Below are 13,116 nucleotides of genomic sequence, written 5' to 3'. Positions count from 1 at the left end.
GTTCAGAATTTTAAATAATTTTATCCTTTTTTATCAATGATGAAAGGTGAAATGGGTCAAATATATGTAAGGCAGTCTATGGAGTATGATTCAAATGTGATGTACAATCATTACCTTTAAATTTTATTACACATAATACTGACTTAACATGTCACTTATTTGCCTTGCTTAAGATGGTAAAAATTTGAGCTTATGGAATATTCTGTAACAATATAGTAGATTTACATTTATGAGTAAATAGTTCATTTTGTTATTTATATATGTTATACATTGTGTACAATCAACAATGTAGTATAGAGTTTTTTAAACTGTTCCCAATTGGTTTGATTAATGAATTCATTTTGTGGTAAAAATTTCAGAACCTTTTCACAAATAAGTTTTCGTAGCCTGAAGAATTGCATTTAACTGGACTTTAATTTTTTTGAACTATTATTATATCTCTATCCTGTATTTATATACCCACACTAACTTCAGAATAACTTGCTATAACTTGAATGTTAGAAAGAAAGCAATTGCATTTAAACAAAGACCATTAATTATATTCTGTGTTCTTTCTCTCTGGTTTACTTCCATATTTGATATATTTATATATGATACACATACAGATAATCCCCTACTTTATGCTGGTTTGAGTTTTCTTGCCCTCATCTTTTGATTTTGCCTATTTAATTTCTTTCTAGCTTTATGCTGACAAAAGCAACTAACTGTATGCACAAAAAGATTTCATTTCATGGCAATCTACTTATATCTCATAGTATTTATAATCCCAGATTTTATAAATAATGTAAATCATATAGACGTAACTTTAATGAATTAGGATTTTTGGCACAAGATATGTGATATGCTTTATGATTTCTGTTATAACATTTAACGTTTATCAAGTAAACTCTCTCCTTGGATTTTCTTACAGTCCAATCAGTGAAAGTCGAAGAGTACTACAGGAGTCGTGTGAGTTTTTCTTAAAGCACAATTCTAAAGTTAAACACAAAAAGAAGCACTACAAACCAAGTTCACATAAGCTGAAGGTCATTTCCAAATCCATGGGAACCAGCACAGGAGCTACAGCAAATCACGGCACTTCTGCAGTAGCAATCACTAACCATGATTACTTAGGACAAGAAACTTTGACAGAAATACAAACCTCACCAGAAACATCAGTGAGAGAGGTGAGAGCAGATGGAACGAGCACCTCCAAATTACGAGAACAGGACTGTGAGGAACCTGCCTCCCCAGCAGCATCCAGCTCCAGACTCTGCGGGGAACAGACTGATGGGAAAGGCCGGGCAGGCAATGTGAATGATAAGAGCAGTGTGTCTGAAAGTGCACGGAATGAAGGAAGGTGAGCTTGGACTTTGCTATCTTAAACCATGACTCTTGAATACTGCATTACACATTTTTCATTAAAGCATGTCATATCTGGAAAGAAAGCATTCTTTGAGATGACATGTCTATACACTTAATCCAAGGAAGTTTGGGTTTTGCCTATAAATGCTATTTTGTAGTTTAATTCTTAGCATTGAGAAGACCCTTTCATGTTTATTGTTCAAATAGAAAAGTAATGTTCATTTCTGTGGTAATTGTTAACAGTTGCTTGTATATTTAGGGAAATGTTTAAGATTCATATACAATACAGGCCATTAAGTTTCAATTAGTACTACGTTATAGTACTGTCTAAAAGGTATTTGTCAGACTTCCCTAGTGGTGCAGTGGTAAAGAATCCGCCTGCCAACACAGGGGACACGGGTTCGAGCCCTGGTCTGGGAAGACCCCACATGCCGCGGAGCAACTAAGCCCATGCGCCACAACTACTGAGCCGGCGCTCTAGAGCCCGTGAGCCACAACTACTGAGCTCGCGTGCCTAGAGCCCGTGCTTTGCAACAACAGAAGCCACTGCAGTGAGAAGCCTGCGCACCACAATGAAGAGTAGCCCCCGCTCACCACAACTAAAAGCCTGCGCATAGCAATGAAGACCCAACGCAGCCAAAAATAAATAATAAATAAATTAAAAAAAATATATATATATATATATAAAATAAAGAGAAGCAAGAAGAACTACAATCCTGCAGCCTGTGGAACAAAAACCACATTCACAGAAAGATAGACAAGATGAAAAGGCACAGGGCTATGTAGCAGATGAAGGAACAAGATAAAACTCCAGAAAAACAACTAAATGAAGTGGAGATAGACAACCTTCCAGAAAGAGAATTCAGAATAACGATAGTGAAGATGATCCAGGACCTCGGAAAAAGAATGGAGGCAAAGATCGAGAAGATGCAAGAAATGTTTAACAAAGACCTAGAAGAATAAAAGAACAAACAAACAGAGATGAACAATACAATAACTGAAATGAAAACTACACTAGAAGGAATCAGTAGCAGAATAACTGAGGCAGAAGAACGGATAAGTGACCTAGAAGACAGAATGGTGGAATTCACTGCTGCGGAACAGAATAAAGAAAAAAGAATGAAAAGAAATGAGGACAGCCTAAGAGACCTCTGGGACAACATTAAACACAACAACATTCGCATTATAGGGATCCCAGAAGGAGAAGAGAGAGAGAAAGGAACAGAGAAAATATTTGAAGAGATAATAGTTGAAAACTTCCCTAACATGGGAAAGGAAATAGCCACCCAAGTCCAGGAAGCGCAGCAAGTCCCATAAAGGATAAACCCAAGGAGAAACACGCCGAAACACATAGTAATCAAATTGGCAAAAATTAAAGACAAAGAAAAATTATTGAAAGCAGCAAGGGAAAAACAACAAATAACATAGAAGGGAACTCCCATAAGGTTAACAGCTGATTTCTCAGCAGAAACTCTACAAGCCAGAAGGGAGTGGCATGATATACTTAAAGTGATGAAAGGGAAGAACCTACAAACCAAGATTACTCTACCCAGCAAGGATCTCATGCAGATTCAATGGAGAGATCAAAAGCTTTACAGACAAGCAAAAGCTAAGAGAATTCAGCACCACCAAACCAGCTCTACAACAAATGCTAAAGGAACTTCTCTAAGTGGGAAACACAAGAGAGGAAAAGGACCTACAAAAACAAACCCAAAACAATTAAGAAAATGGTCATAGGGACATACACATCGATAATTACCTTACATGTGAATGGATTAAATGCTCCAACTGAAAGACACAGGCTTGCTGAATGGACAAAACCAAGACATATATATGCTGTCTACAAGAGACCCACTTCAGACCTAGGGACACATACAGACTGAAAGTGAGGAGCTGGAAAAAGATATTCCATGCAAATGGAAATCAAAAGAAACCTGGCGTAACAATACTCATATCAGATAAAATAGACTTTAAAATAAAGAATATTATAAGAGACAAGGAAGGACACTACGTAATGATCAAGGGATCAATCCAAGAAGAAGATATAACAATTATAAATATATATGCACCCAACATAGGAGCACCTCAATACATAAGGCAACTACTAACAGCTATAAAAGAGGAAATCGACAGTAACACAATAATAGTGGGGGACTTTAACACCTCAATTACACCAATGGACAGATCATCCAAAATGAAAATAAATAAGGAAACAGAAGCTTTAAATGACACAATAGACCAGATAGATATAATTGATATTTATAGGACATTCCATCCCAAAACAGCAGATTACACTTTCTTCTCAAGTACGCATGGAACATTCTCCAGGATAGATCACCTCTTGGGTCACAAATCAAGCCTCAGTAAATTTAAGAGAACTGAAATCATATCAAGCATCTTTTCTGACCACAACGCTGTGAGATTAGAAATGAATTACAGGGAAAAAAACGTAAAAAACACAAACACATGGAGGCTAAACAATACGTTACTAAATAACCAAGAGATCACTGAAGAAATCAAAGGGGAAATAAAAAAATACTTAGAGACAAATGACAATGAAAACACGACGATCCAAAACCTATGGGATGCAGCGTAAGCAGTTCTAAGAGAGAAGTTTATAGCTATACAAGCCTACCTCAAGAAACAAGAAAAATCTCAAATAAACAATCTAACCTTACACCTGAAGGAACTAGAGAAAGAAGAACAAACAAAATCCAAAGTTAGCAGAAGGAAAGAAATCATAAAGATCAGAGCAGAAATAAATGAAATAGAAACAAAGGAAACAGTAGCAAAGATCAATAAAACTAAAAGCTGGTTCTTTGAGAAGATAAACAAAATTGATAAACCATTAGCCAGACTCATCAAGAAAAAGAGGGAGAGGACTCAAATCAATAAAATTAGAAATGAAGCAGGAGAAGTTACAACAGACACCGCAGAAATACAAAGCATCCTAAGAGACTACTACAAGCAACTCTATGCCAATAAAATGGACAACCTGGAAGAAATGGACAAATTCTTAGAAAGGTATAACCTTCCAAGACTGAACCAGGAAGAAACAGAAAATATGAACAGACCAATCACAAGGAATGAAATTGAAACTGTGATTAAAAATCTTCCAACAAACAAAAGTCCAGGACCAGATGGCTTCACAGGTGAATTGTATCAAACATTTAGAGAAGAGCTAACACCCATCCTTCTCAAACTCTTCCAAAAAACTGCAGAAGAAGGAACACTCCCAAACTCATTCTATGAGGCCACCATCACCCTGATACCAAAACCAGACAAAGATACTACAAAAAAAGAAAATTACAGACCAATATCACTGATGAATATAGATGCAAAAATCCTCATCAAAATACTAGCAAACAGAATCCAGCAACACATTAAAAGGATCATACACCATGATCAAGTGGGATTTATCCCAGGGATGCAAGGATTCTTCAATATATGCAAATCAATCAATGTGATAAACCATATTATCAAACTGATGAATAAAAACCATATGATCATCTCAATAGATGCAGAAAAAAAAATAAATAAAAGGTATTTGTCATTTTATATGAAGATGATTATCAAATGTTTTTATTTTCTGAACATGAAAGGATATTGACATTATCTTTAATTAATTTTTCCAAATGGTCATAGGTGATCCTAACACAGGTAAATATCGAATTAGCCAAAATATTGACAGCTGACTACTTTAAGGTCTCAAGATTGTCTTACCTCATCTCCTCCCAAATAGGCCAAATGTACCTCCAACAGCTTTTGCATACTGGATTATGTATGATTAGATACATGCCTTTATCTTCCACTAGATTTGTAAACTTCTCGAAGGCAGAGCTGAGGTCGGACTCATCTTTGTGCTCCCAACCTCTTACACAGTGTCCGATCCATGGTAGGAAATCAATAAAAAATTTGCTAAACTGAAGGCAGGAATCAAGCTGTCTTATTCCCCACGAGACACCATGCTCAGCCCATACATGGGTGGTGCTTGATGAAGTTTCTGAAGTTAGCAAAAATTGTATTTGAAAATAAATTATTTGTACTTTGAGGAGTTAAGAGTATACATAAAGAGTTAATTATTTCTGATAAAAGTGGATACTGGTTGGGAGTAAAACTCATGGAAAGAGAAACAGCAATTATGAGGACAACTGGCATCACATTTGTGCTTTGGTGTGTATGTACATCAGCTTTTGTTCTTTTACCTAGGGTCACTCCAAAGAGTGATGTCACTGAAACTGGCCCGGTGCAGAGCAACAGCTTGCATGTTCCCAGGTCTTCAGAGCCAAGCAGCCTCAAAGGCTCCACATCACTGCTTGTTCACTCAGCATCAGGAGTTGGAAAAGAGCAGGGCGCTGGTGGTCACTCAGATACTTGAAAACCAGATCATCGTGTTACTAAGAAGTGAATTCCTGTTACACTGGAGGTGACAGTACACTGTCTTATAAGACTCACTGTTATATTCTTCTTCTGCACTTAAAGCTACATTGCCTCCTGTTACACTGGAAACAATAGATTCTGAGAATATGATTCATTTCACATAGAGGTTAATTGACAACAGTATACCCCCAAAACGGAAATGTGCAGGTTAATGATATTTTTTAAGTTGTGTGGGAGGAGGGAGTATTAGAGGAACCTTCCTTTTCTATTTATGAAGATTCTACTCTTGTTAAAAGTATTTTAAGTTGTACTATGCTCTTTCACTTTTATGGTATAAAATCAAGATTTTTCTTTGCTGAAGTATTTAAAACTTACCTTTGTATCTTTTTTTTATATATTTGAAAACAAGTTTATATGTTTTGAGCTTTTTTTAGAAATCCTGGAAAGTCTTTTCAAATATTTTTATTATGTTATTCCAATACCTTATTTTAGCACTGCTTTGGTAGCTTTTACACTGAATTTCTAAGAAAATTGAAAAATAGTGTTCTTTTATAATATAAAAAATAGTTGATACACCAAAAGATGTTATAATGGGAATTCAACTAAAAAAATCCATTTACTCTACCTTATCATCTTCAATGTGTGAATTTTATAAAGTCTAGTTGGTTTAGGAATTTCACAGATCTATTATGCAGCTGAAATAAGGTGCTTACTGAGTGTCCACTGTTGATAATATTATGCTGCTGGCTGGTCCTTCTGATTTTTTTAAATAAAATGTCCTGAAGGATTAGTAGATGAAATGTTACTCCTTTATAAATTAAGCCAAGTGCAATTGATTTCCTTTTTTTACTATATCATGACCACCCAAGATTATGTTTGTATGACCATTTACAGTTGCTTATACTTTTGTTTTAACTTTTGTTTTTTAACATTTAGAATACTACAGACCCTTTGCATTTGTACAGTATCTTTCTCAGACATCAGGTAGAATTCATCTCTGCAGCTAAATAGGATTTTGCTGAACATTCAGAAATGTGCTAGCAGTGTTAGTGCCAAACAAATGGAAAAGAATGTAGTCCTGATAAACAGAATAAAATGTATTTCATATAACATACTTTGAAATATTAAAGAATTTTCTTAATTTTGTTTCCAATGACTATTATTCCTTGAACAAGGTTTTCTTATACTTTTTTTTCTCTATTTAACATTCTGTTAAAGCTTAAAAAGAAAATTATCATGTACTGTATGAAAAAGGTTGTAAATATTAACTTTTCCACATTTTTTAACTTTGTATACAAAAACTTTGTGTGACCTTTTCAGTAATAAAATTTTCTCTGTATATGAGATTGTAGAGTATTCTGTGGTTATGCACAGTGGTTCTGGCCCAGGAAGTGGTATAATTTTTCAGATCAGTGGCTCCATGACTAATAAGCCAGTAGCTTCTTTTTAACTAGAGAAGGAGAAGACAGTCAGGACTTGTGTTATTTTCTCTTTGTCACAGTTTCTTCCCAAAATATAATTATAGAGCTATATTTGTCATAACTTTTTTTCTTTTTTTACTATTTTTTATTTTATTTATTTATTTTTTTGGCTGTCTTGGGTCTTCGTTTCTGTGCGAGGGCTTTCTCTAGTTGTGGCAAGCGGGGGCCACTCTTCATCGCGGTGCGCGGGCCTCTCACTATCGCGGCCTCTCTTGTTGCGGAGCACAGGCTCCAGACGCGCAGGCTCAGTAGTTGTGGCTCACGGGCCTAGGTGCTCCGTGGCATGTGGGATCTTCCCAGACCAGGGCTCGAACCCGCGTCCCCTGCATTAGCAGGCAGATTCTCAAGCACTGTGCCACCAGGGAAGCCCCCTGTCATAACTTTTTTAAGCCAGTTTTAGACCTGGGATATGGGGTAAAGCAAAGGGAACCCAGGACCCTGCTTTCACTCCTGACAGTGGGAAATAAAACAAGATCATCCTGAAAACATTAGAAAAACCTAATAAGATCATGTGAAATTGCCAGGTTAAGATCTGGGAGAAGAGAAATTCATACTGCCAAGCCCAACATTTGGTGCTTCTTTTGCCTAGGGAGCATTTGATGATTTGGAAAAGCTGGCTGAGATATTAGCAGTGCTATTAACAGCCTCAAAGTCTGGAGGACAAGGAGAAGGGAGTCCGAATTTTGACCTCAAAGGGATACATCTAGGAGTAAGATGATCTATATGGAAAGCAACCCTGCTTTGTTACCTGGGTGGACTAGAAAAATCTCTAACCTTGGAATTAGAATACTGTAGTTCTGGATGACTAGTACCCTCAGGCACCAGGCAGAAGCAAATGAAAATCTTCTCTGGAGGAAGAAAATGTCATTTTACATACACTGTGAATACTTTTTCAAATGTAATGTCCATCATATAATCAAACGTAGTCAGGTATGCAAAAAGACAATACATGAACAAGAATTGGCACAAGCATCAGACAAGAGAAAAAGATCCAGAGATGCTCCTAAATTACCAGGCATAGGTTCATTAAACTCATATAACTTAAAAAGATAGCAAAGAAAACCATAATGAGATACTGCTACACACCTATTAGAATGGTTAAAATCCAAGAAATTGACAACATCAATCTCTGCTGAGGTTACAGAGCAACAGGAACGCTCCTTCATTGCTGATGGAAATGCAAAATGGTATAGTCACTTTAAAAACAGTTGGGCGTTTTCTCACACAACTAAATAAGGTCTTACCATATGATCCAGCAGTCACACTCCTACGTGTTTATCCAACTGATTTATAAAGATATGCCACCCTTGAGGTGCAGTATAAGACCCTCCACTCCTTCAGTCTAGACAGCACATAGTGACTTCCTCCCAAAGAATACAGTATGGGAACAGGGTGGGGGAAGAGTATTTGTTACAGTAGAGAAACTTGACAAACACTACCTCCACCAGGTAAAGGTCAATATCAACAGTAGTAAGTCATGTTGAGAGTATGTACCCTTCACACTGTGTGCTGAAAATGGCACTTGACCTCTGTGATCTTCCTCCCCAAAATCTATAACTTCACTCTAGTCATGACTTGTCCAGTCACATAAATCTAGGCAGATGGACATTTTACAAAATACTCCTCAAAACCAGTACTCCTCAAAACTATCAAGATCATCAAAGTCTGAGAAACGGTGACAGCCAAGAAGAGCCTAAGGAGACATGATGTAAATGTAACGTGGTATCCTAGAAAAGAAAAAGTACATTAGATAAAAACTAACAAAATCTGAGTAAAGCATGGGCTTTAGTTTCGTCATTCAATTCAGTGGAATATTCTTGAATTATGTATGTGATAAGTTCCTCCCTTCTGCTTGCTCTTTGTCTCTGGAATTCCTTTTCATCAGCTGGATGGATGCTCCAATTTTCTTATCTTTCCTCTCCTTTTGTTCATCTCTGAATTTTTGTTCTCTTTCTAAGAAAATATCTCAAACTTTTCTAAATTTCTATTGAATTTTTATTTTGGCTACCATTTTTTAACTTCACAGAGCATTTTATCTCCTCTTTTTAAGTAGTATCTTCCTGTTTTTATGACTCTTTTATATATATTAAAAGATATATAATTTACTTTTTAAAGGTCATAGAAAATATATTAATGTTTAATTTTTATTTTGTAACAAATGACTTTATTAAAGTCCCTTAGTCCCTAATAATTTTGTAGTTGATTTTTCCTGGACTTTCTAGGTGGGTGATCTTTTCATATCAAATAATGATAATTTCATTTCTCACCTGTTGAAGCCAGTGATCATTAATAGTGGTAGCAGCAGGCATTCTTGTTTATTTTAATGAAAATGCCTGTAGTACTCCATCATTAAGAATGATGTTGGCAAAAAAAAAAAAAAAGAATGATGTTGGCATTTGATATAAGGTAGATATTTTTAACAAGTTAATAAAGAATCCTGTTCCATTTGACAATTTTTTTAAATTAGCAGTAGGTGTTGAATTTTATCAAATGCATTTTTGTTATCAGTATTAGTCAAGGGGGCTAATTGCTCTAGCAAACCTCAAAATTTTAGTAGCTTAAGAAACTGTTACCACTCACACGACAGATGCAGATGTCCTTGAGGTAGACTTCCAAGTGATTATTCAAGGACCCATCTCTTCCATCTTGTGACGCTGCCACCCGTTCGGGCTTCAGATTCTTCTGCAGGATTGTCTGCACCCAGCCAGCAGGTGGAGGCAGAGAGACAAAGAGTAACCGACTGCACACACAAAAATATGGGTGGAGCGGGAGCTGGCTCACATCATTTTCAGCTAACATTCCATTTGACAGAACTCAGGCACGGATCCATACCCAAGTGCAAGGGAGGTTGAGAAATGTGGTCTAGGTGTGTGCCTGGGAGGGCGAAGAAACAGGCTTAATGAGCAACTGGATAGCAATGTTTCAATCTACAAATGTGACGTAGTCAGTACTTTTCCTAGTATGTATAATGTCATCCTTTCATGCTTTGAATAACTGTAATTGATCATGGTTTATCATTTAATATGCTGCTGGATTTGATTTGTTAGTGACTTGTTTAGGATAAAAATTTTCATCTATAGCCACCTATATTCCAAGTGATGTCTCAACCATGGGCATAATTTTTGTAATCAGTAAGCTTGAATTTTTTTAAGTATTCATTTTTAATAACAAACTTCAAAACCATCATCTAATTCAAAAGAAAAGGGCAGTTTCTCTTTTTCGTGGGATGAGAGTCTTTGATGCAAAAAGAGCCTGCTATTTCAGAGCTGGTGACATTAATTTTTATAAGAATTTACATAGCATTTTTTAACCAAGAACGTTTTAACCTAAATTACATAATATGTTTACATTTACAATGACAAGGTTGGCATGAGCAATGTGCAGCTGAACTCAACAGCAGTAAAGATGTGATAAAGCAGCATTTCACTGCTTTTTATGACAGTCAGCCACAGATCCTCAACAGAACTTTATGGAATGCCATCTTTCAAAAAAACTCAGTACCTCGTTGGGATCCATCACTGCTGGGCTATTCGTGGTACTGAAGGAACCTGGCCCTAGACTCTCCTTGAAAAACTGGCCCGAAAACAGCTTGTAACTGCCACCCATCATCAAAGTCACAGTTTTAGTGTTTCCTTACTTCTCAGAACTATACCACTGGTGAGAGTTTCCAGTTACTACTGCTGGAAAGTTTTAACACTGCCAAGGCAGTTAAACACTGGTACTCTCAGGAAATGAAAGATATAATATTTTAATAACCACAGGAGCCCTGCTGTTACTTTGCTGCATGGAAAGCTTAATCTTTAATACCTCACTGCTCACACCGCAGGTCAAAGACTTAAAATTCCAGATGCTAAAGGTTTTAACAGTGGCCACTGGGGTTTATCATGTGCAGAAGAATCATACTTTCATTAACTCACAATAGCAGTGAATCAACAAAGAGAAAAGAGAAGAAAAGGCTAATCCAAAAGTATCAAAAAGACACTGGGACCCAGAGCTAAACAGTAATGAAAGTGACATAGTAAAGTTTGTTGTGAACACAACTGGAGGAGTGGAAACCAAAGGAAGCAGTATGAAAGAAGGGTGATAAAAGAAACAGAAGGCGGAACTGGAAGTTGTAAACACTAGTTAGAAATGAAAACAAATGAAAAAATGATTGCTAGTTGAACACATTTTAGCAGGCAAATTGCAGGTTTTTATTTTCCATCCCAAGAAGAAAAAAAGGGAAAACCAGGAAAATGTTCTAAGTAGGTTTTCTAATTCTCCACCACAAAAGGAGGGGGTGAGAGGGGGTTAAGCTACTTAAGTTTTCATAGAAACATCTTAGAGAAATTTTTTCCAATAAACTATCTTCCAAATGCATGCCATAGTTCATTTTCATTTACAGTGGTCCTATTTTAAATAATTCCTACTTATTTGGTTTCACTTATACCGGGGTTTTTTAAAATTAATTAATTAATTAATTATATTTATTTTTGGCTGCATTGGGTCTTTGTTGCTGTGCACGGGCTTTCTCTAGTTGCGGCGAGTGGGGCTACTCTTCGTTGCGGTGCGCGTGCTTCTCATTGTGGTGGCTTCTCTTGTTGTGGAACATGGGCTCTAGGCACGCAGGCTTCAGTAGTTGTGGCACGCGGGCTCTGTAGTTGTGGCTCGTGGGCTCTAGAGCTCAGGCTCAGTAGTTGTGGCATACAGGCTTAGTTGCTCTGCAACATGTGGGATCCTCCTGGATCAGGGATTGAACCCGTGTCCCTTGCGTTGGCAGGTGGATTCTTAACCACTGCGCCACCAGGGAAGTCCCTATACTGGGTTTTAACATACCTAAGTGCAAAGCGTTTATTAAACCCTACGTTTAATACCTATGTTTATAAATACACTATTGCATACTATTACATTTAGGATATGTTGAGAAAAGAGGTATGAAATCAACAGAGATTAAGAAAAACTGTTTCCTAAACTCGAAAGGAAATAAAATATCTTAATATCTTCTCCATTTTATCTTCCAGAGTGCGAACCAAAGCAAAACTGTCTAGTTGTGAGTTTATTTCCTTGGGGGCCTATTCTAGGAGCTAATTAGTTTCACGGTCAGGAAATATATGAATCTGAATATATAGACTCCAGATTTTATCTGGGAAAAGTCACCAGCAAAGTACAAGCTCCCTAGCAGTTTCAGTCCTTCTGAATGGCCAGTCCAGTGCCTCCATGAAAACTTTCATAAAACAGGAACCTCCAGAGCCTGTAAACCAAGCTGACCACTGGCAAAACCCCTTGCTGGCATTTTCAGCCTCTTAGCTGCCAACCCTGTTAGTTCAGAGTCCAAGTGAAGAAGAATAACACACTGTGTTTCTAGAGCTGACCTTGTTGGCAGGCTGTGTGCAAATAAAAAGTACAGTAGAACACAACAGGAGGACTGTGTTTCCTCAACTGACAGTCATCACTGCCTCTTTGTCACTGTTCTGAGACTCCAGGTAGGGCCTTCCAGGCTGGCCCTGCAGACACTGGGAGATCCAAAGGTTTTCTTTATGAAAGCAAAGACCAAGAGAGGGGCGTGCAGCACATCCAAAACCGGGGTGTTACCGACCAGGGTTCTCAGAGTCCTTAATCAATAGAAATTGCTAAGAGGCCAGACGAGGAATTCAGGCAAGGCTTTTCTGGGACTCACGCTGCCGTATGAGCGAGGGAAGACAGGTAACAGGTGCCCTTGCTTGCTCCCCGAGGTGGGGTGAGCTGGTCCCTTAAATGGGGTGAGGGTAGGAGTGGATTGGTGGGTCAGGCCAGAGGGACGGCTTAGGTGGTCTGCCTGCCCCCGGGGGGTGCCGTGTGCAGGGATCATGGGCAGCCCCTGCTTTTGCTCCTGGCACCTCAGAAGTAGCAGTTGGGTTTTGGTCTTTTTGTACCTTACTGTTCATAATTTGCC

General features: G+C 37.6%; 1 protein-coding gene across 1 annotated transcript in view; it reads left to right on the top strand.

Moving 5' to 3' along the window:
• FZD6 (frizzled class receptor 6) overlaps positions 1–7,063 on the top strand; it is a 36,052-nt gene extending 28,989 nt beyond the window's left edge. The window contains exons 6-7 of the mRNA XM_059901971.1: positions 911–1,339; positions 5,554–7,063. Of these exons, the coding sequence (XP_059757954.1) occupies positions 911–1,339; positions 5,554–5,722 (598 nt within the window). The 3' untranslated portion in view covers positions 5,723–7,063. The remainder of the gene's footprint in view (positions 1–910; positions 1,340–5,553) is intronic.
• The last annotated feature ends 6,053 nt before the right edge of the window (positions 7,064–13,116 follow it).

This window comes from Balaenoptera ricei, chromosome 17, assembly GCF_028023285.1.
Source record: "Balaenoptera ricei isolate mBalRic1 chromosome 17, mBalRic1.hap2, whole genome shotgun sequence".
Classification (NCBI taxonomy): Eukaryota; Metazoa; Chordata; class Mammalia; order Artiodactyla; family Balaenopteridae; genus Balaenoptera; species Balaenoptera ricei.
Note: the sequence above shows the minus strand (reverse complement) of the source record. Positions and strands in the feature narration are given on the sequence as shown.